General features: G+C 40.4%; 1 protein-coding gene across 1 annotated transcript in view; it reads left to right on the top strand.

Annotated features, from left to right (window-relative positions):
• Positions 1-21,811, top strand: part of BRIP1 (BRCA1 interacting helicase 1) — a 46,370-nt gene that overhangs the window by 7,334 nt on the left and 17,225 nt on the right. Inside the window, exons 7-14 of the mRNA XM_041482892.1 lie at positions 1,089-1,379; positions 1,835-2,056; positions 2,349-2,548; positions 5,354-5,486; positions 6,020-6,171; positions 6,255-6,426; positions 6,540-6,677; positions 7,018-7,179. Coding sequence (XP_041338826.1) covers positions 1,089-1,379; positions 1,835-2,056; positions 2,349-2,548; positions 5,354-5,486; positions 6,020-6,171; positions 6,255-6,426; positions 6,540-6,677; positions 7,018-7,179 — 1,470 coding nt within the window. The remainder of the gene's footprint in view (positions 1-1,088; positions 1,380-1,834; positions 2,057-2,348; positions 2,549-5,353; positions 5,487-6,019; positions 6,172-6,254; positions 6,427-6,539; positions 6,678-7,017; positions 7,180-21,811) is intronic.

Genomic DNA, 21,811 nt, shown 5'->3' with positions numbered 1-21,811 from the left:
CTTTATCTGCTTTGAGGCCTGTTTATTTGGCACATCAGTGAACCTTTTATCCCAGTGAGTGGCAGCTCCAGAGGGTTACATTTACATGCTTTCTATCATGTATTGTAATATTTAATGGCAGACAAGGCTGAGTGGGGCTGAGGGTAACACGAACTTGCTTTTCCTTGGAGTGGAAGCTGAAGACAGCTTGATCCCCAGAATTGTGGTGTAACACACAGCATGACTTAGCATTTGTTTATAATGGATAATCTTACTGATGCAATTAAAGGGAGGGAGGAGTGCTGCAGTGGGCAGCTACGTGTTGTTACCTGCACCACCACCTGGAGCCCAGATACAAACTGTCTGACTCTGGGAGAACTCTTTATTTTTCATGAGAGGTGTGTTTGGACATGGTTACACTTGAGCTCCTTGTTTCCTATGTGTCTCTTCAAATTCATTATGACAATTTCATGTCAGTTGTTCCAGTATTTAATGTTCTGTTCAGTGCTTCTCAGGAAGAACAAACATGGCTTTTAACAAATACTTTACAGGATTAGGTTCTGTTTAGAATTACTCCCTGTGTTTCTTTTATTCTCCTGGTTACTCGATGGCCTTTGGCAGAATGGCACAGCAAACATGTTTCTAATGGAGACTGTGTGGTGTAGTCTGTTTTATCTGCACACAGTTCCTGAACTGTCTACAGTTCTTCTGCTTGCTTTTAGGAAAAAAAATTATTTTAATTTGAGTGTCTGTTCCCAGTTTTCTTCATTGAAGGTTTTGGACTCTTGCTCTGTAACAGGAGTGTCCTGAGCTGAAGCTTCAATGTGAGAAGCTTTATTTGCATTATTCACATACGTAAATATTCCACTGGATTAATAATTCTTTCTGATTGGGTTATGATAAAATTGTGATTGCTCGAAAGTTTTCTTTTAGAAATTTCCAGGCACAAGAATGTGGTCCTTTAACATTTTAGAACTTGTTGCAGCTTGATGAGCAGCCCTGGTGACTGAACCTGCTATCCCAGAGGGCACTTTCCACACCATAAGCAGGTTTAGCACATTCATCTCACAGTGGGATTTTGTGCATCATTTTTCTGTCTTGGTTTGCAGCCTCCTGGCCCTTGCACTGAGTGTTCCTGTGCTTCTGGGAAAGACCCTGATAAAGATCCCAGTCACACAAAGAAGAAAGAAAACGGAGATCGGTTGTGTGTTCCCAAAATTTTTTTTGGGACACGAACACACAAGCAAATAACCCAGATCAGCAGGGAGCTGAAGAGGACAGCGTATTCCTCTGTCCCCATGACAATCCTTTCCAGCAGGGATTACACCTGCATTCATCCAGTGGTGTCCAACAGTAGTAACAGGAATGAAATGTGTGTAGAATTGCTGGAAGGAAAACATGTGAGTAATTTTATTTTAAAAAATGAGCATTCATGAAATAAAGTCAGATTTAACAGCTGGAATGAGTAACATTTTTTACTTCTTGATATTATATTGGTTAAATACCACCTGGTAGCATTAAAATTAAAGATTAATTGTTAGAAAATGTTGATACACAGTAGCAATACTGTAAAAACTTAGGATGACAGGAATAAGATTTATGACTGCCAGGTTAACGTTGTAATAAGAGTTAAATTATCTCTGGGTTTATAAATGAAGAAGAAAAAAGTGTCCTTTATTGATGTACATTTTAAAAACATGGATTTACTTGGCATGAGGTGTTGTCTGGCATAAAGAGCAGCTATTAAAAATGTTTCTGAGAAACAGCCAAATGCATGGAACATTGAAAGATTTTAGCCTGCTTGGTTTTCATTATTTTTTGTACCCACTAAGTCTCTGCATTTCTTTGCTTTCAGGGCAAGTCCTGCTCTTATTACCATGGTGCTCACAAGCTCAGTGAGCCCCATGCCCTGCAGTCTGCACCTGGGCTGTACCAGGCTTGGGACATTGAGGACCTGGTGAGCCTGGGCAGGAAGCTTCGTGCCTGTCCCTATTTTGCAGCCAGGGAGCTCATGGTGGAGGCAGACATCGTGTTCTGTCCCTACAATTATCTCCTGGACCCACAGATCCGGGACAGTGTGAGTATATTGGTGAGAAGTGGCAAGAACTGAAGTTAAAAAGAAATTACCCACTGAATGTTATGTTTCTGTTGTCAGCTGAGATCCCATTCATGTCCAAAATACTATCTATAAAATAACTCTGGGGTTTTTTTCCCCCTTGGATATTTTCTAGGTTTTAAAAATTGATTCAAAACCTGAAAAGCTTCATTTGCACTGTGATGCAGAATATCCATTTTTTAACAGCCTCCTGTTAGTTACCGTTTCTCATGTCTTTCACTCTGTTTCACTAGACAATAATTTTCTTTTTTAGATGGACATTAACCTAAAAGACCAAGTAGTCATTTTGGATGAAGCCCACAACATTGAGGACTGTGCTCGGGAGTCCGTGAGCTACGGGGTTACCGAGAGCCAGCTCCGAGCTGCCCGAGAGGAGCTCGATTTCATGGTCAGCAACAGCATCAGGCAGAAGCACCACGAGCCCCTCCGAGCTGTGTGCTGCTCCTTGATAAAGTAAGGCAACTTTTTATTGCTTTATATCAATTAATATATGTTAAAATAACCTTTAGATTCCCTTTGATGGTGGAAGTTACTCTTTCACGTCAGATAAAATGCAACAAAAGTTTACTTACAACTGTGCAGTTTGATTTATGCTCATTTGAGGAATCCACAGGGTTTGATGTATTAAAAGAGCTGCTGGTCTCACATGGAAACATTGAAGTTCTCTTTTGAAAAGTCTTGTGCTCTTGAATGATGTGCTGCTCTTTATAGGGCTTTTTGGATTCCTGGTTTATAAAGCTCAGTATGAAAATTTTCATAAGATGAATTTTTGTATTTCACATGTTTGCTTATTTGACAAATAATAATAGCATTATTTTGTCAAAGAATTAATTAGTTCATCTTTATAGAATGCTTTCAGAGCCTTAGACAGAAAGTATTTGGAATGGTTTGGAATCTCTTCTTGGAATCAGATTGGAATCAACTGAATTCTTCATAGTTAAAAGTGTATTTGTCAGTCGTGCCCTTTGTTTTCCCTGGGAAACAACTTTCTGGAAGGGGAAGAGCTGAGCATAAGTTGAAAGTCATGAGAGGGGATGTAACAAAATCAAATGGACAGAAGGCCAGGAAGAAACAAGAGGTCCAGGGCAAAGTCTTTTGGGTGAAGTAGAAGTATCAAAGTCAGCAGAAGAAAGTGAATAATGCTACAAGTGGCTTTGCAGTTAATTGAGTTCTGCTTCAGTGTGTGCAATATTTTCATTTTGCTGCAATAGACTGCAGCACAGCACAGGAGGAGTTCACTCTCCCATCCTCACTCTCTGCTCAGAGTTAATGCTTGTGTCATACAGAGACAAGGGACTTTTTCTGCTTGGCAGAAGCCAATTCTCCTACCTTGGATATTTCAAATGTTAAACTTTAGTAAAAGATAAGAACAGCATGACTGAAGATTTGATTGCCTCAAGCTTTTTAACCTTATCAGGAAAACTAAGGTTGATTGTCTTGGCAAATCTGCCAGCAGCATGAAAAGCAGTTGCTGGAAAGCAGAAGACTGGGTGTAAATAGCCAGTAAGAAGTAAAATGCACCTGCACAGTGACATGGCTTTGCCAAATGCATGGGGAGCTAGAAAAAAAATCTTATTTCTCTTCTAAAGATCCTGGGCCCTCATTCCAGAAAGCACTTAAGGATGGGCTTAGTGCCACAGGGTGCTGCAGTGACCTCTGTGAGGAATTTGCAGCTGGGCCAGTGGAGGTGTGCTGGCAGGCTCTGCTGCTGAGATGCACATTTAGCAGGGCTGATCACTTTGGTCAATGGAATATGCTGTGTCAACAGTGGAATTTTCTGGTACTGAGGGAAGCAGCAAATACTCTTCCTGGAATTGAAGGCATGTGTGCAACCTCCATTCATTCTTTTCCTGGAAATACTGCATGCAGCAATTTTCACTTCAAAACCAGAGATAACCTTTCTGGGAATCAAGCTAATTTTATTTATGCTTCCTGCTTAGCTCTAAAAATAATTTAACAAGCTTTGCAAGTAAATGCTTTCATGTTAGATTGAATTTATTTGAGAATTTAGGGTGCTTTTGGTCATATTTGGCCATTGTGCTTAGTTTGTATTTGCATTTATTATTTCAAAAATATGTGATGGTGTTTGAAGTTCATAACAGGGAAACATTTTAAATTTACTGAAGTGTTTTACACATTGTAAATCTGTTTAATTCCTGTCACAGGGGCCTTGTCCTAATTTCAATTCCAGGTCTTTTTAATGTTACATTTGAGGAATTGGGGCCTTAGTCTTAGCGATCACCATTCCTTAATGAGATAAAGCAAATTTTAGTCAAAGAAGTGATTGTTGTGGCAGTATTGGTGGGTTTTTGTTTGCATTTAACCTGGCAGAAGGGAAGTTATATTTTAATTGTTCCATGCATCAGATTATTTGTGGTGACAGGGCAGGAAATCTAGAACTGAAACAGTCCCAGAGCCTTGCTCTTGAGTTGCTAACGATGAACTGGTTTTGCAGGTAAACATTTTGAGCTGTTGCAGCACTGACAGCTGTCTTTTTGATGCCTCCTGCCTTTTGATGGAGCAGACAGCTGCAGCCTTTCCTGGGAGAGAGGAAGCTGCCTAGTTTTCTAACCAGAGACAAGGGCTTGCTTGTGCTACTGCAGGGATGAGGGAGGACATGCTCATTCAGAGAAAATTCCAGCTCTTCCTCAAAGGAGATGATCTCCATGTTTAGCTCATGCTTTTAGCAATCACATTTTGCATTGTATTACAGTTATAATTCTGCTTCAAGTTGCAGCAGTTGCCAGTACCTGTGGGTAGCTTTAAATGGGCACTTTTTTATTGCCCCGCTTTCCCTTCCATGTGTAAATGTGAAAAGTGTTCATTTCATGCCTCAGGATTTGTTCTTAATTAGAAAGTCAGCAGTTGACAGGGATGATAAACCAACCTGCAGCAATTGGAGTAGTGATGAGTGGCTTTAGATATGCAGCAGAAATCTTGCTTGAATGAGCCTGACATATCATAAGAGGAAATTACATTTTAATTCCTTTTCTTTATTATCTATTATATAAGGTATAAACATGTGGGGAGAAATTTTCTTCTCATTTCAATGAGCTGCATCCAAAGCAGTTCCATGGGAATTCAACACTGGAAAACAGGCATAAAGGATAAGCAGAATCTCTCTCCTTACATGTAGTAAAACATTTATCATCATCTTAGAAGTCTGGTGCAATTTTTGAGGTTTGCTTTGTACGTGCAAAGTGTCTCTAAATCTCTAAAATCAATGCTGAAATGATTTCTGCTTTTTCTGTCTTTCAGCTGGTTACAGGAGAGCTCTGGGCAGCTGGTGGAGAGAGCCTATGAAACTGCCTGTAAGGTGTGGAGTGGCAAAGAAATGCTCAACTTTTTCTACAAAATGGGAATAACTGGCATTAATTTTCCTGTTTTACAGGTAATGTTGTGTGCTGTATAAATGGGCACCACCATGCATAATGTTGGTGGTGTTCAACGTGTTAAAATGCACCATAAGTTAAATGGAAACAGGTCTTTTCATTTACTGCAATACTGAAAATTGTCTGAAAATGATTCCTGATGAAAACCAGGAGTAATCCACTCGAGCTACTGGAATTTGTGGAGAATCAATGTTCTGAAGGATACAATTGCTCACATACAGTTATTTGAACCATGAAGCCAGTGATATTTTTGCCTGTTCTATCCAGCTGCATTTTTATTGAGTGTGGAATTGTTTTTACCCTATTTTCAAGTTTACCCCTCCTTTCTGTGTAAGCCAGCTATGTTAAAAGTGTTGTTAAAAATTCAAAGTGTTGTTCCCTTTCCCTTGGCCTTTCTTTGCCCCTTTCCCTCTGACTTTATAGACATTTCAATGAGCTTTTAAAGCAGTGAGCTGACAGTCTTGAATCTCTATTAACTTTGGTTTTGAGAAGACACTTAGAATGTTGTTAATATGGAATTTGCCTCTTGCAGAAACATCTTGTTGCTGTCCTGGAAAAAGAAGAAAAAGTATCTATGCATGGGAGAGAGGAAATTATTGAGGTGCCAGTTGTGAGCCCTGCCACACAGATCATGCTCAAAGGCCTGTTCATGGTCCTTTCCTGTCTCTTCAAAGAGAACAGCAGGTCAGGTCTAACATTTATCAGCTGAATGCTCACAATTTGATTGCTTAATTGTACTTTTTACTGATATTTCTCTCTCTGTGTAGGTTTGCAGATGATTACAGGGTTGCTCTACAACAAACTTACACCTGGATGACTGAAGACCAACGTGATGGTGCAGATACAAGTTCCTTCTTCACGAGGCCCAAGCACAAAAAGAGTTCAAGGCAGAAAACCCTTGTCCACATGCTGAATTTTTGGTGCTTGAACCCTGCTGTGGTGAGCTGAGTGTGAAGAAAGCATAAAAGAATCTGAGTGATAACAAATACTCATCAGATCTGAAAGGGATTGTGTTGGTTTTCTAAATTCCTGCTTTTCTTTCTCCCACCTAGGCTTTTTCTGACTTAAATGAAGTTAGAACAATTGTTCTGACATCAGGCACACTCTCTCCCATGGATTCCTTTTCCTCAGAGCTTGGAGTGAAGTTTTCCATTCAGCTGGAGGCGAATCACGTTATCCGGAATTCCCAGGTAAACTGAGCATGGCTGTTCCCTCTCCTGAGCTCTAATGCTGCCCACGGTACAAAAACCAAACAAAAGTGATGGCAAACCCTTTCTGCCAGTTAAAAGAAAGGTCCAGACTGTTGCTTGGCTTAATGCAATGGAAAAGGACATTTTCAAATGAATAAAGGGGCAATTTTTAGACACATTTCCCTGGAAAAGTTAATTTCATATCAACTACTGCGCTTCAAGTACTGAAATGAATTTAAGAAATATCTCAACATTTCTTTCACACTTCAAATTTCATTATTGAACCTGAGTGATTTATCCAGCCAGTTTAGAACTAACCTTGTCCCTGTGGAACACCCAGGTCTGGGTTGGCACGGTGGGAGCGGGCCCCAGCGGGCGGCAGCTCTGCGCCACCTTCCAGCACACCGAGACCTTCGACTTCCAGGACGAGGTGGGAGCCCTGCTGCTGTCAGTCTGTCAGACAGTTGGCCAAGGAATTTTGTGCTTTTTGCCCTCCTATAAGGTAAGGAAACCTGAATTGCTGTTCTTCCCCTCAAACCACACACCTTTGAAAATGCACTGTGTGATCTTTCGCTTTATAATCAACATACAGAAATGTTTAGCAAATAAATTGTAATAACACAGTGGGATTATATTGTTATTTCTTGGCATTCAGGTTTGTTTTCATGAGCAAACATGTTTGGTTTTTCTCAACAGATGCACTTATTAACACAGACAATAATTTCAATTAGCATTACCATAAAACCAGCCAGATCCATATTTTTTTCCTCATGTTGTTTCCCTGAAGGGTCAGAAATTGTTTGTTAAGAAAAAAATTTTAAATCACATCATGAAATGGTACTTTCTGTATAACTCATCAGCAAGAATGCCTTTGCATGTTCTTTCTATGCTATCAGAATGCAGAATTCATCCAGTTAATTTCTCCTTCCCCTGTTTCTTGTTCCATTTCACTGCATTGGAGATTGGAGTGTATTTTTCTTTAGTCAGGGGAATTGCTCATGGACATTGGCTGAAAGGAATCAAATTTCTCCATTTCTAACTATGTAATATCTAATTTCACTGACAACAGTTATCTAATTATGGTTAATCTGGATCTCCCAGTAGTTCTGCTTTCTTCTCTATTTGTTGTTACTGTTGTTTATGGTCAGGAACAGGAATATAAACCTGCAAGATAATTCTGTAACTCATTTTTCTTGTAGTGCTTGCAAGGCTGTGACTTTTTAAATTTTAAATGATTATTCATGATTTTTAAAAATCATCTTAACAGACAGAACACAAAGACCTCTCAAAAAATCCTACCAAATGATTAAAAACCCTCACATGATGGAAATAGAATTTCAGACCTTTCCCCTCATCCCTAAGGTTTCTAAGCAGAGAATATTTTACAAAATGAAATAAAAACTATTTATTCTTTTTTTACAATCCCTTCATCTTTTATTATTTAACTGTCAGGCTGTAAAGGGAGGGTTGTTTCTTGCCTGGGTGTCTTTAGGAATTGGAGCCACAGTGCAATTCCTGGCAGTAACCATTAGGTGACCACATCAGACCAGGTAATGTGAGCCCCTGAAAAAAGCAGATTACTGACCATAAATTTATTTAACCTCACAAAACCCTGCATGTCCGTGCAAAGGAAGTGATCTGACAAGAAATCTCCAATTCATTTAAGAATTTAACTGGAGCATCTTTCAGTTTCCAGCATTATGTTTCCAAGTGTGTCATGTTGGAGAGTTGATCTTCCATATCCAGACCTGACAAATATTTATGAAAGTTTTTATGAGAATAGTAATGTGAATTGCAAGTACAGAGAGACTTTGTAATGACATTTAATAAAGGAGGAAAACAATTGCTGGCCAGCTCTGGAACCTTCCCCCCCTGCCCTTCTGCCTCACTGAAAGGTCACCCTGCACACGCTGAGTGTTCTGTTCTTTGGAGGAACACTCCCTGAGCTCAGGAAAGTATTGATAAATAGAAATTGCAGGCAATTGAAGGATGATATTTTAAAATCACATTGCCAATATTTTGCTATGGATGCCCTTTTTCTTCCTACTACTTTTATTCGGGATTGTGTTGCCTTTAAGTCTGAGATTAATATGTTGAAAATACAGAATAATGTAAGCACATTAATGCAGGGAAAACAAAGTATTCTTTCATCATCATAAAGAATATTTGCATTTCAAAAGTGATTTTCACAGGAAATTGCTGCCTCTCTTTAAAAAGCTGCAGCCTTCAAAGGAATTTTTCAAGACTGTCAAGATGTGATTAATACACATGGTCATGGACCTCACTATTATGATTTAAGCAGATTTTTTGATGGCTCAATCTGTTTTATGAATTGAAGCTTCAACTTTGGAATAAGTGACAAATAAAGGGTTTTTTTTTTTTCCTGTCTGAAAGGCTGAGGACAATGCTTTGAATTTTAAGTACTTTCTATCCAGGTAATTTGATGGAGCTGGAATTTAGTTTGGTGTCTACATTGGATTTCAGTTTGGAATTATTACCTGCAATGTGAATGGGGAAAAAGCAATAGTAGAGAAATTTCCCTTTATCTTAATCAGGTATTTGAGTAAATATATTTTTAATTGAAGAATGGCTGTTTAAAATATATGTATAGCAAATATATGGAGTTAATGCAGTGGAGGAAAATATATGGATGGGCAAACAGCCCATGAGCTGTCAATCCCCACATTTGATAGGTGTCTGTTGTGAACAGCTGGGATGGTTCATGTGGGGGAATTCACTAACAACATGGAAATTTTTAATGCCATTGTTGGAGTTGTGGCACATTGACTTTTTAAAAAATCAGCTTCATCTTAGCATTCCCTAAATTCCAAAGCTCCATCATTTTTAAGGCTCCTAAAACTGGTGATACTATGCAGCAAAAATGCATTTATGTGAAAATCAGTAGCAACTCCAGCAAAAAACACTCTATAAAAGAGAATATCAGAAGGTGAAAAGATTGCCCAGAAATCTAAGATGCTTTTAAACAAGATTAAGATAAGGCCCATTAGGGCTCATGTTGCCAACCTGTCTGCATTAAGATATATCTTGCCTGGTGCCTGCATCTTGGATGATTCATTCAATATGTGTCATATCAAAGTCAGGCTAGCCAGCAAGGAGAAAAATGCTAATGCTTATAAATTTTAGTGATAATCCATCATGATGAATTAACTGACCTTTCTTAGTAGCTTTTTTTTTTTTTTAACAAAAGAAGCTTTGGAGAATGATGTTAATGTTGCTTTGGTTTGTTGTGTTCTCTGAGGCATTGTTGGTTAATTTGGATCTGCTAATTGAGGAGTTATCACTTGGAAGCAGGATTTTTACAGTTGTAGTTGAAAAGGGTTTGAATGAGTGTTTTCAACAGGAAAACTTAGGAACTGATAAGAATTCTCTGCTTGAAAACCCGAGGTTGAAGGGAGGTTGGACTGGATCCCATTTAAAGGTTCCTTGCAACCCAATCTATTCCTTAATCATGAAATAGTGGCACAATTAGCATAAATTAGCATATAAATGATTCATATAAATGATTCATATAAAAGAGCACTGGCTCTTTTCCTTGAGAATTTTGGGGTAAGGTTATAGTGATGGCACACAGCAACTTTTGCCACTTGCAAAAATAAGTGCTGAATTTCACAGCTGAGTTTTTATTTGTCTCATAACTTCAGGAGCTGCTAGTTCAGAGCTGAAGCTCTGTCTGTCTCATCCCATTTTCCTGCTCTCTGGGCTGGTGATGTTTTCTGGAGTGGGAACAGCCAGGATTGGGTGACAGCAAATCTCTTTGGGCTGGGACTCCTCTCCTTGCTGCTTGGCTCCCTCTCCCTGTGTCAGGTATCCACCAAACCTGCGCAGGAGTCTCAGGCAGGTGTTGTTTGCCCTTGTGCTGACAAACCATTCTTGGCACCCTCCCACAGCTCCAGACAGGCAGGAATTAACAATATTAATTAACTCTGAGCAGCGTGGAGCTGGTTTCAACAGACTGAGAATGTTCAGGTTCAGGGGAATGATTTGGAATCAACAGGAGGGACCTCAGTTCAACCTCTGGCTGTGTCCACATGGATTTAAACCCTGGCCTGAGGTGAATGTGGCACCCTCAGGTATGGCAGGCTGAGGGAGGGGATATCATTTCATGATTAATTCTCAATGGCTGGCTCTTCTTTATTTCAGACAGAGCCTTTTCTTCTTGAGATACATGAGATTGGTAGAAATTCTTGTTTTCAAGACGTGTTTCAGTAACAGACAATGAATAGAACTCTGAAAAGACAATATTTTCATTTCTAAAACTTTCCTGAAACATGGGTTTGTAAATAAATTATAAGAAACCCATTTTTCCTGCCATCAATAAAACAAAGCAATGCTGCTTTCAGACAACTTTTACTTATTTAATAAATTACTTCAATAAATTTCCAAAGGATGGTAGTCTGTTTAGCCCAGCCTATTAAAAGCATTAAGATTTGAACACTGGCTGTTAAAATGAGTAAATGGCAATATCACAAAGTTAAACAAATGCCAAAAAACATTTTCCAGAGTACTGGGATTGTAACAATACCATTAATGAGGGCAAAGAGGTTTTAATGCAATTTGCACATTCTAAAGTTTCAAAAAGAGGTTTTGAGTTAGTGCATTATTAATGTTCTGAACATCTGGAACTATGTAAGAGCCACAGACATTGAGCAAGTGCAGGGTTTCCCCACTAGGTCTGATGCTGGCTGATTTCCTCCCCAGCCAAAAGCTTGTTTTTAGAAGTTTGAGACAGTAAAATGACAATATCCAGATAAGAGAGAAACATTCCACAGCCTCTTTTTGCTTGTGTTATGTACTGAGGAATAATTGGAAACCATTAGGTTCGTGCAGTTAAAAGGTGAATTTGAAATTAAATAGGAAAATAGTTCTTTGCACCACAGATGGGGCTCTGAGGAATTATCTACTAAGTTCCATAAAAATGCTGAACTTTTTCGGTTCAGCATTTTTCTGTATTATATGCAGGGATAAATGCTTCATCAGGAGTTATAATCTCCTTGATGTTCCTGTTGACGGCTGTAGGAGGGCTTTGAAGAGGAGATTTACTCCTGTGTGTAAATATTTGCAGGGTGTAGGGATCTGTTCGTGTCATTTATGGCAGAAATTTCTTCTTTCAAGTTACAGCAACATTAACTTTCTGCATAATTTTAGTGTTAGAGAATGTAATTGACACAGTTACAGCCTGAAAATGCTACAGGAAATAAGAATGTTTCAAGGTGTCATCCAATTTTAGATGTTTTGACTGCAGCTAATACCCAGCATCCCTGGCATGGAAAGGAAGATGCCTTTGAAGAGGTTTGGCATTTCAGGAGTAAGTTACAAAATAATTGTAAATTAATAATGATGCTCACTTTCTGCCCAGCATTGGCTTTCTGCTCCCAAGGGAGAGGTTTTCTCTTTCTCCAGAAACCTCATTTGTTTGAGCCAAACTGCTGCAGTGGAGCTGTGACAGAGAGAGAGACCCCAAAGCTGGAGAGGGCTTTAGGGACAGGACCCTGGCAGCTTCTGCTTCCAACTTCTGCCTAAAAGGAGAGCAGGGAGAGGGAGGAGTGATTGAACAACCCCTGAGGGGCACCTGGGGCTTGTCCTGGCACTCTGGGCTGAGCAGTGCCCTGCAAGTGCCAGGAGTTGTTTTGGTGCTCTGACACCACAGTGACCCTTTGGGCTTTTATTTCTCTTTGGAAGGAAAGACTCTTTCCAGTGTCCTTTGTCCTTCCTCTGATGGAAATTTTGGGGAAGTGATTTCTGTCTGATGGGCCATGATTTGGGGAAATTGAGCTCTAAAAAAAGCTGAATTCTAATGGCTCCCAAATTATTCATTTCAACATTTGCACCTAACAAATGTAGATAGAATTTCATTTTACTTGTCCATATTATTTCTTCATTGCTTGTTTTTTGCTCTTCCCCTGCAGTGGTAGTTTTCTTTTTGAACTTTATCTCAGCTTCTTTATGTTTTATGGGAGTTTTTGTTCCCATTAATCATATGCAGTATCTACTTTCAGTTGAATTCTCTATTTTCCATCATTTCAATATCAGTCATATAAACTGTCTAGCTCTTGAGGCTCTCACAGTCATCCAAAAATACAATTATCTGAGGTGCCTTCTGAGAGCTCCAAGAGCTCTGTAAATCTGAATGTGATTCCTGAAGTCTACAGTTTGCTTTTCCCATTGACTTGGGCATAGAAATGTCTGTAAAAAAACCTGTGTGAGAGGGAAGATTTTTAACCATTCCCTCACTACACTTTGCTCTGCTTTGGGCACTGTTGAGAAATTGCTTCAAATGGAAAAATCCAGGAGCAGAAGGAATTATAAACTCCGTACAAAAATGACTGGGATGAGAGTTTTTGTATAACCAGGTATATAATATTTATCTTCAATGTCATCAGTTCAATCCAGCTGTGCCAAATTAAATTTGCAGATGGAGCTGGCAATTCACACCCTGGCAGGATCATTTCTTGTGGAACTGCAGAGGCTGCAGCAAACTCACAGCCAGAACAGTGCTGGGCTCTGCACAGGAATAACTGAGGTGTTGGCTAGTTGGAGTTCTCCTAAACTCTAATGAGTTATTAGAAGGTTTTCTTTTAGAATTTTTTTACCTTGAGTTGTCCGAGATTTGTTATTTTTGGTGGTTGTTTTTTCCTCACTGCCTGGTTACCAACATCAGGCCAAGTTGAAATTTTATCTTTGGAGATGGTAACTGACAACCTGGATAATTGCAAAATGTGTTTTCCTTCTTAAATAATGACAGGATTAGGGATGTGCACAGCAGTTAGGGGGTGATTTTCCTGATTTCTGGGGAATTAGAAACAACCCAAGTGTTAGAGATGCTTTGAGACCTTAGAGGAGCTGGTCTGGGAGCCTGTGGCTGGATGAGCCTGTGGCTGGATGAGCCTGTGGCTGGATGAACCTGTGGCTGGATGAGCCTGGGCTGGATGAGCCTGGGCTGGATGAGCAGGCTCTTCCCCCCTTCCCTGGACTGTTCCTGTGCTGCTCTGTGGTTCTCCTGAGCAAAGGAAAAGTTTTTATCCTTTTTATTCTTTTTTCTTCCTAGTTAGTTTCCAGGTGGCTTTGTGAACTGTGGTGGCTCATCAGGAGGTCAGAGAAGTGTCAGAGACAGCTCAAGGGAAGAGATGATGTTGCACATTCCAACATTATCCTTTTTTTTTGTTTTCAGTCTCAGGGATGAAACATTTTCTTGTTTCTGGGTTTTTTTTTTTTAATATGTTTTCCAGTGGTTGACTGTAATTGGAGAATCTATAAAGATCCTCCTTTGGAAATCCTGATTTTTTTCACTGTGGCTGATGTTCTGAAGCTGTTGGTGTGAGTTTGCAGCATCTTTAGCTGGCTCTGTCTGACTGTGAATTAACCAAGCAACTGGAGAGGCACTCAGGTGGATATTCTGGGTGACTGGAAATGTGGGTGAGGTGATATGAAAGGAATGCCCTGTTGTGGCTCCTGGTGCTGTGCAGAGCCTCAGCAGCAGTGGGCTTGGAGCTGTTTGCTCTCCCTGCCCTGGGACCCTTTCCCTCTGTCCCTCCTTGTTCTGGAACGTTCTCCTCAGCCCAGAGGAAATTCCCACGTGTGCCTTGGGTGCCACATACTCTCTTTGAATTGCAGCCTGCAAAGAATGAACAAACACACTGCTCATGACTTGCTGAACTGCTGTGGTCACCAGCAAGGGCTGTGCAATAATTCAGGTGCCCTGTGGCACTTGCTTTTTACACAGAGCAGCTCCTTGCTGCTGGTGCTGCTCGTCACATAAAGCCCAATCTGGAGCGACAGTCGTGACAGATTATTGGATATTATGTCTAAAAAAATTATCTGCCACGCTGGCAGATGAGTGTTTGGCCTGTGAATTTCACACCCTGAGAGTTGGGCAGTTTAATATTTTATTGCACTGTTAATTTAAATACCCTGAGCAGACAGCATCAGGAAAATAAACGAAAAATCTATTATTGTTTCTCACTTCTGAGCTCTGACTTGTCAAAGCGCTGCAAGCTGAATTGTTGTAGCTCGTTAACACATGCTTCAATTTCCCTTGTAATTAACACTTGCTGCTTGCATATTTTTCCTCTCATTTATGTAGGAACTGCATTGAAAATGAGTTTTCACAGTCAAAGAAGTTTGCACTGTGTGAATGATGGAGTCCTGATAGTAAATAACAGAGTGAACATGTCTTTTTCCCAGGAGGTTTCAATAAAAGGGAAGGAAAGCAGTTGTGAACAGGGAATAATATCCATAAGCACATCATTCTTAAGAAGGTGTATCCTGCCCAGGTTATTCCAACATTAATGTTCTGAACCTTTACAACCTGCAGAGTTCATGATCCCTTTGCCATGTCTGTGAAAGATTCAGTGCTTGATGTGACTTCTTCATGTGTGAAAAACACCAGATATGAGAGAAAAGAACTGGAAAGGATTTATTTAGGGAGCATGTTCTGCATCAGCAGTGTAACAGCTCATACAAGAGTCTGAATATTAAATGGATTGAAAGGAGTACTTGGACTATTTTAAATTCAGAGAAATTTGACATCATTGGGAGGTCTGGGAGCCAACAACTCATGTCTTAGAAAATTAGAAAAGTCATGCCTCAGTTTTACCTTCTGAAAGGGTAAGCAGGCTTCTGTGTGATAACATTTAATTAGTGAGTGATGTGTTCTAAAGAGTATTCATTGCCCTTTGATTCATTTTACAGCACAGTAATGGACTAACTTTTAGCAAAAATATTTCAAAACAACTTGCAATGTGCTACAGTAATGTGCTTCATTTTCAGCTTTTACTGCCAATTTTTGATCATTAGGTGAGAAATTATTTTCCTAAGAATCAGAAAAGTCTGTTATTTCTTTCCTTCTGATTTTTTCTTTTAGGGGCACAGAAGGGAAGGACGGAGAAGGGATCGAGTTGGGTACTTGGAAGAAATACTTAACTTATTATTAATTAATTTAGTTAGTTAGTTAGGATGGTCTAATATATGTGGTGGAGGCACATGAAGCATTTCCTGTTGTGCTTGGGGAAGGGAGCAGAGGCAGCTCAGAGCTGGGCAGGTTCCCAGTGCCAGGAGCTCCTGGGGGAGCCTGGTGCCCAGGCTGGCCCCATGCCCGGGCTGGGGCTGCTCCTCCCTTGGCTCAGTTCTCCCAGGGCTTCTGTGCCCCACTGCTCATGTGCCACTAACACAACCTGGGGTTATTTTTTCCCTTTATTCTGAAAAAACAAAGAGGTCAGAGATGACTGAGCTTGGCTTCTGGCTGGGGAAGAGCAGCAGTGGAGATGCTGACTTCATCCATGACCAGTTCATAATTTTCCTTTTCATTCCAGACCAGGATTTAAACAATCCTTTTAAAAATCTTTTTTTTTTCTGGAGAGCTGTGTGTGCATGAAGGGTTTTCCCTCGCTGGGATGGGAAGGTGTAATGATAGCCTAGGGTGGATGTACAAGCAGTTCCTGGAACACAGAACTCGTTGTCTTGGTTAATTTTAAAACCACAAAAGAAGCCCTGCTTTGAACCAGGTTGTTCCTAGCCACAGAGCTCAAAGACTGAACAAAAACTCTCCAGCTTGTTTGGGGGGCAAACATATTGGGTTTTTGGGGAGAAAATGTCTCTAAAAAAGCTTCTTTAGCTGCAGAAGCAACATATTAACAGTGTTTTCTAAAGTCTTTGGCGTGCAAAACATTTCATTTTTCATTACTGTTGTCGCCGTTCACGTTTTCCATTATTTAAGGGGGTTATTGAAAAATTGATGGAATGTTGGGACCAGAGAGACATCCTGTGGCTGCAGTGTTGATTTATGGCACATGGAACACACTTCAGTGCTTCAGGTTCCTGCTGCTGAGCACCACTTTGTCACTGTCCCCAAAGAAAAATGCTGCCAGTGAAATCCCCCGTGCTGCCCCCAAGCTGAGTGATGCATACTTTGCCTTTGAAAATGATGATGAATTATTCACCTTTTATTGTGCTGGAGTGTGCACATGGTGATCAGAACCTTGTTCATAATACAGACTTTTTCACTGTGGTCAGGGGTTAGTTGAGTTGCACAGTAGCTTTATCTATTTCATTTTTTCCTTTTATTTTTCATTTCCCCTGCAGTGTCTGTGTGGATGAGCACAGATTTTACCCCACATTTCCCACCATATGTGGGGATCTCGACACCATTCTTGGTCCTAAATATTTGGGTTTATTTCATGTTTATTTAAAATTCTCCTTGAGAAAATAAGTACAGTACTTCTCCATTTGAAAAGACACCATTTCCAGGGAAAGTCTTGCAAAATCCCACCTCTGTGGTTTAAAGTTTTATCTTTAAACTCATTTTCTGCTGTGAAGAAGTAGAGAGATTAAGAGACAAATCTCCTGAAATAGCAGAGTGCTGTAGATTTCCAGTCCAGGGCAGCTTTTTCCCAGAAGTGCTGAGGACAGACTCCCTGACCACCTGTTAGGACAACTCAGTCTCTGATCTTCCTTCAGAACTCTGGGAGAAATAGAAAATATCAGAATAAAAGTGTGCCATGGCTCCAGGTCCCTGCACAGCCCCTTGGATTAATAATTTAATTTTTTTTTTTTGTATTTTCTATTTTGCTCTTTTGGGGCATTTCATTCCAGAGGCTCTGTGACTCTTTGGGAAGGGAAATGAGGCAGGAATTCACCTGGAATCAGCACTGAGGGATCCAGGCAGGTTCAAAACCCTTCTCTGCTTTGCTGGGTGATGCTCCTGATGCAACAAATGGGAAATGTGCAGGAGAAAGCAGGTGCAGCCTCTCCTTGATAAGAGTAACATCCTTGTGTGACCTGTTTCCATTAAAATGCTGCATTAAATCAATTTATTTTTGGTCCAAAAAGACAAGATTTCCCTGTGCATGTGTATCTATATAGATATTTAGGATTTCTCTCCAATTTCTTACTAACAGTGGGAATTTAAAGCTCTATTTTGAAAAGAAATTTTACTTCAAAAGTGAAATATTTTGGCACAGATATTTTTACATTCTCTTGAAATTGAATCTGTTAGAAGCTGAGAAAATGAACTTTGAAGTTTAAAATACCTTTGTTTTTAGTGAAAAAATATATATTTTGCATTGGCTCAGTCATTCAAATGAATGAATTTTAAATACCTTTTCCTGTGTGAAAACCCTCCCATAAACATGAGGAGGGGCTGTGAATCAGTTTCTTGCTTAACCTTTCATGAAAATCTAATTGAGTGCAAACAACTGCTTTAAATAATTCAATGGCCTCAGTTATTCTTGGCTGGTGGAGTCCCAGCCCAGAGCAGTGCAAATGCCTGGCTGTTGAGCAAAACTGAGGCTTTTCTCTTTTTTTTTTGGTGAAAAATATGATTAAAATGACCTTTTGAAAAAAGTGTGTGGGGTGATTAAGAAGAAGAAAAGGTGAAATGTAAATTATTTCTGCCAGCTGGGTAAATGACTTGTGGCCCAGAGGTGAATGAATATTCTTCTAGTCCTTCTCAAAGTGTGGAATAATTTGGGTGATTTTGATAAATGTGGTTGGGTTTCTTTGCTTGCTTTGTTTTCTTTCTTGGCTCTTGTTGAGGGACATTGTGCTTTTCATGGTTCTGTTTGGAACAGCACCCTAGAACTGTTAAAAGGTGATTTCAGAGGTTGGGATAATGCACATTAGGGTTTATTGGTTAGTTAGCCCAAATATTTTCCCTCCTATTTTTGGAAGGAAAGTCAATTTTCCTTTCACACCACTCCTTCCAGGCAGTTTGTTCTTGTCCTTTCAATCTTTTATTCCCATTTCATTCCTGTTTCCTTTCTTCCTTCTGTTGTTTCCTTTCTGTTCACTTTTAACCTCAAAGGCCCTTTTTTGTTGTTGGTTTTGTTTTGGGGTTGGTTTGTTTGTTTTTTAACTAAAGGTGAAAATGGAATAAATTAGTGATCCTGTGACCCCACATTGGTAAATTCTTTATACATTTTTCTTTTTTTCCCCAAAATGAAGAGTTCAAATATTCCTGGAGCTCAGTTGTCTGTAGGATTCTGGGTCATTTGGTACCAAGTTTTGGCAAAGTTTTTACTTCAAGAACTCTCAAATAACTTCTGCTAATTCTCTACTTTTCCAAACCATCTTAATAATTGAAGAAATTAATTTAATGGCAACCTGTAATACCAAAAAAAGTGGGTGAAGTGTGGCCAGATCTACTCTCCAGGATTCCTTTGAAATAACAGGAATTTAAGGCCACTTTGTTTAAGCAATGCCTTGATTTAATGTCTGAATATGTTTTAGGATTATCACTAATATAGGGATAGTTCCATCCTTTCATTATGGGAGTAGAATATTGATCCAGGTGATTCTCCTGGGACCAGAAGGATTGGAACAAAAACTTCCAGCTGGAGGAAAGCAGCTGACTCAGCAGATCTGCTCCTGGAAGGTTTGAAAGGGAGCTCTGGAATCAGAGCCAGAGAAAAGCACCTGGGCCTTGGGACCAGCAGAGGATTGCTCCAGTGGAAAATATGATGTCCTTTACCTACAAGCTTCAAGTTGCAGAAGGAACCTGTCAGAGTGACTGGGTTTTTTCAATTTTTATATTTATTTGCACTGAAAGGGAGAGAGGAGGCAGCTGATGCAGGTGGAGGCTGGGTTGTTCTGTGATACAAAACAACCTGTGCTTGTTTTTTTCACAGGCAGCCCAAATGGTGGGAAACACTTTGTAGCAAAGCAAGGGAAGTGCATTTCTTCTTGACAGTCTCTCTGAGTTTAAGGGTTTTCAGAGTTTAAGAAAAGCCTCTTTGTTTGGCTGTGCCACCTGTTGTTTTTCTGGCCAGATACAAACAGTGCAGAGCAATGGTCAGAGCAGCACTGGGAGTCTCTGGGGCACTCTCCATGTTGGTGGGGGGGATGAGAGACCTGTTTGGTGCCAGGGGCTCCCCTTGGGGTGCCAGGGGCTCCCTTTGGGGTGCCAGGGCTCCCCTTGGGGTGCCAGGGGCTCCCCTTGGGGTGCCAGGGGCTCCCCTTGGGGTACCAGGGCTCCCTTTGGGATACCAGGGCTCCCTTTGGGATGCCAGGGCTCCCCTTGGGGTGCCAGGGCTCCATCTCAGTGCCAGCCCCCCTTTGATTCCCAGCTGGAGCAGAGCCCCCTTGTTCCCCAGAGCTGTGCAGGGAGCCCAGGCTGGGCCAGCTCAGCTCCTGCTGCCCCAGCTCCTGTTGGCTTCTCTGCAGTTTTGTGCTGCCTGCCAGCCTGCAGAACTTCTGTTTGACCCTTCAAACACGTTTCCAGCCCACTGGAGACACGCTTTGATTTGGAGCAGTGCTTATTCACAAAGAAAATCCTGGGAGCAAACACGGGGAAAAGGCTTTTAGATCAATGCTGGTCCCTCGGGGAGCTCAGACTTCTTGCACTACCAGTGGTGCCAATACTGTGATTTTTATTAAGAAAAACCTAATGGCTCTTCCCTTTCTCCCCTCCACCTACCTGAATATTTGAATAAAAATGAAAAGTGCAACTTCATATCATTACATAGAACCAAGTTCAAAAAAAGCAAAGTTTGAAGTGGGGTTATTTTAGGGTATAATGGCAGATTTTTAAGAAGGGTTACAAGATGTTTGTGGAAGTTCTGCTCACCTTGAAATAACTTCTCTCCAGTTGTTGTATAAATGTGGGGAAACGAGGCAGCTTGTAGTTTTAAAAGTGTACAAAGACACAAGGCAATGATAATTATTTTTAAATAGTTAAGAGTTAAACTACCCAGTAAAGTCAGAGCTGTTTTACTCTGCTGTCAGGTGTTCCTTAGGTCATTATCCTGTACTGCTCTGGAGCATCCTTGGATATTTTGGGGTGTTTTCTTGCTTCCCCAAGCACTTCTGATTATTTCTGTGATACCTTTTTTTTCCTCTGCTGACAAGGTGTGACCCATTCATGACGTGAATCAATGCTAAAATATTTAATGAATGTTTTATGTAAAGAAATTAGCAGGAAAAGAGTTAAATAAGCCAGAATTTTTCTGTTAGACCTCCTCTTTTCTCAGCTATTTTCTACTCCACACCTCCCTGTCAGGAGGTGATGGATCCTGCAGGAAAAGCACATCCCACCAATCTGAAATTAACTCCCAAGTTAAGTTTGATCCAATGGTGGAAATTACAATCAACTTGCCTTAGGGTGAAATACATTAAACAAATCTCTGGGTTTGCTTCATGACCTGGGAGCCCCCTAATGTGATTTTTGGCACTGTATAAAACAAAGCAGCAAATGGAAAAGGGCAAAGCTGCTCCTTTGTGGGCACACACTGGGGGGTTTGGCCTTGGAGTGCAGCATAATGGAAGGAGAAAACAGCTCCCCCCATCCCCAAACTTCCAGAACACTCCAAAAACTGCTCAAAAAGGAATGCTGGTGGGGATGGATGGCAGAGCTACACACTGAGCCCCAAGTTTTTATGGATCATAGCTTACAGGTGTCTTTAAACTGCAGAAAGGAATAAAAGGGAAAAGCTATCCCAGTAAACATCCCTCAGTGCATGGGAAGATGACAGATTCTTTCTAACAGGATTTTCTGCTCTCTTGGAGGAAGACCATTTGTTAATGAACCATTTGAGAATCCATTTTTAAGGGATTTAATAAAATATACACAGGCTGCCTTCCAGTGCAGGAACTATTATTCCCTTGGGTGGGAGGAGTGACTGACTGGGGGCATTAATGGCTCCTTCCTGTGATTCCTGGCATCAGATCTTGCTCCCATTTGCACTTTTCCAACCCAAAGTGAAATAATTTTTTATGAGAAACCCGCACTTGGTTCCTGGCTCTTCTGAGGCATGTGTGTGTTCTATATTTTATTTATTTGTATTCAGTCAGCTCCATAATTCTTGTTGTTTTAGTGTCTGTCCATGCCGTGGGTTCTGTGTTTTTGTGGATACAGGGAAAGTTTCCATATCTAGCAAACTCCATTAATGGAAGAGGTAATAGTGTTGTGTGAATTAAATGAATTGTTCCATTCTTGCCAAAGATTTCATGAATAATTCCCATATTTCCATCAAAATCACAGATTTTTGTTGTGATGGTTGCTGTCAATGGAACAAGAAAGCTGAAGCTTGGTCCAAGAGGGACTTGCCTGGAGGGGCTGGGGAGCCCACAAAGAGAAAAGAACTTTTATTAAGAATTTGGATAAAGGTTTTCTCCTGCCATCT

Source organism: Pyrgilauda ruficollis, unplaced genomic scaffold, assembly GCF_017590135.1.
Source record: "Pyrgilauda ruficollis isolate IOZ18807 unplaced genomic scaffold, ASM1759013v1 scaffold59, whole genome shotgun sequence".
NCBI classification, from domain to species: Eukaryota; Metazoa; Chordata; class Aves; order Passeriformes; family Passeridae; genus Pyrgilauda; species Pyrgilauda ruficollis.
The sequence above is the reverse complement of the archived record's forward strand: the minus strand, read 5'-3'. Positions and strand labels throughout refer to the sequence as shown.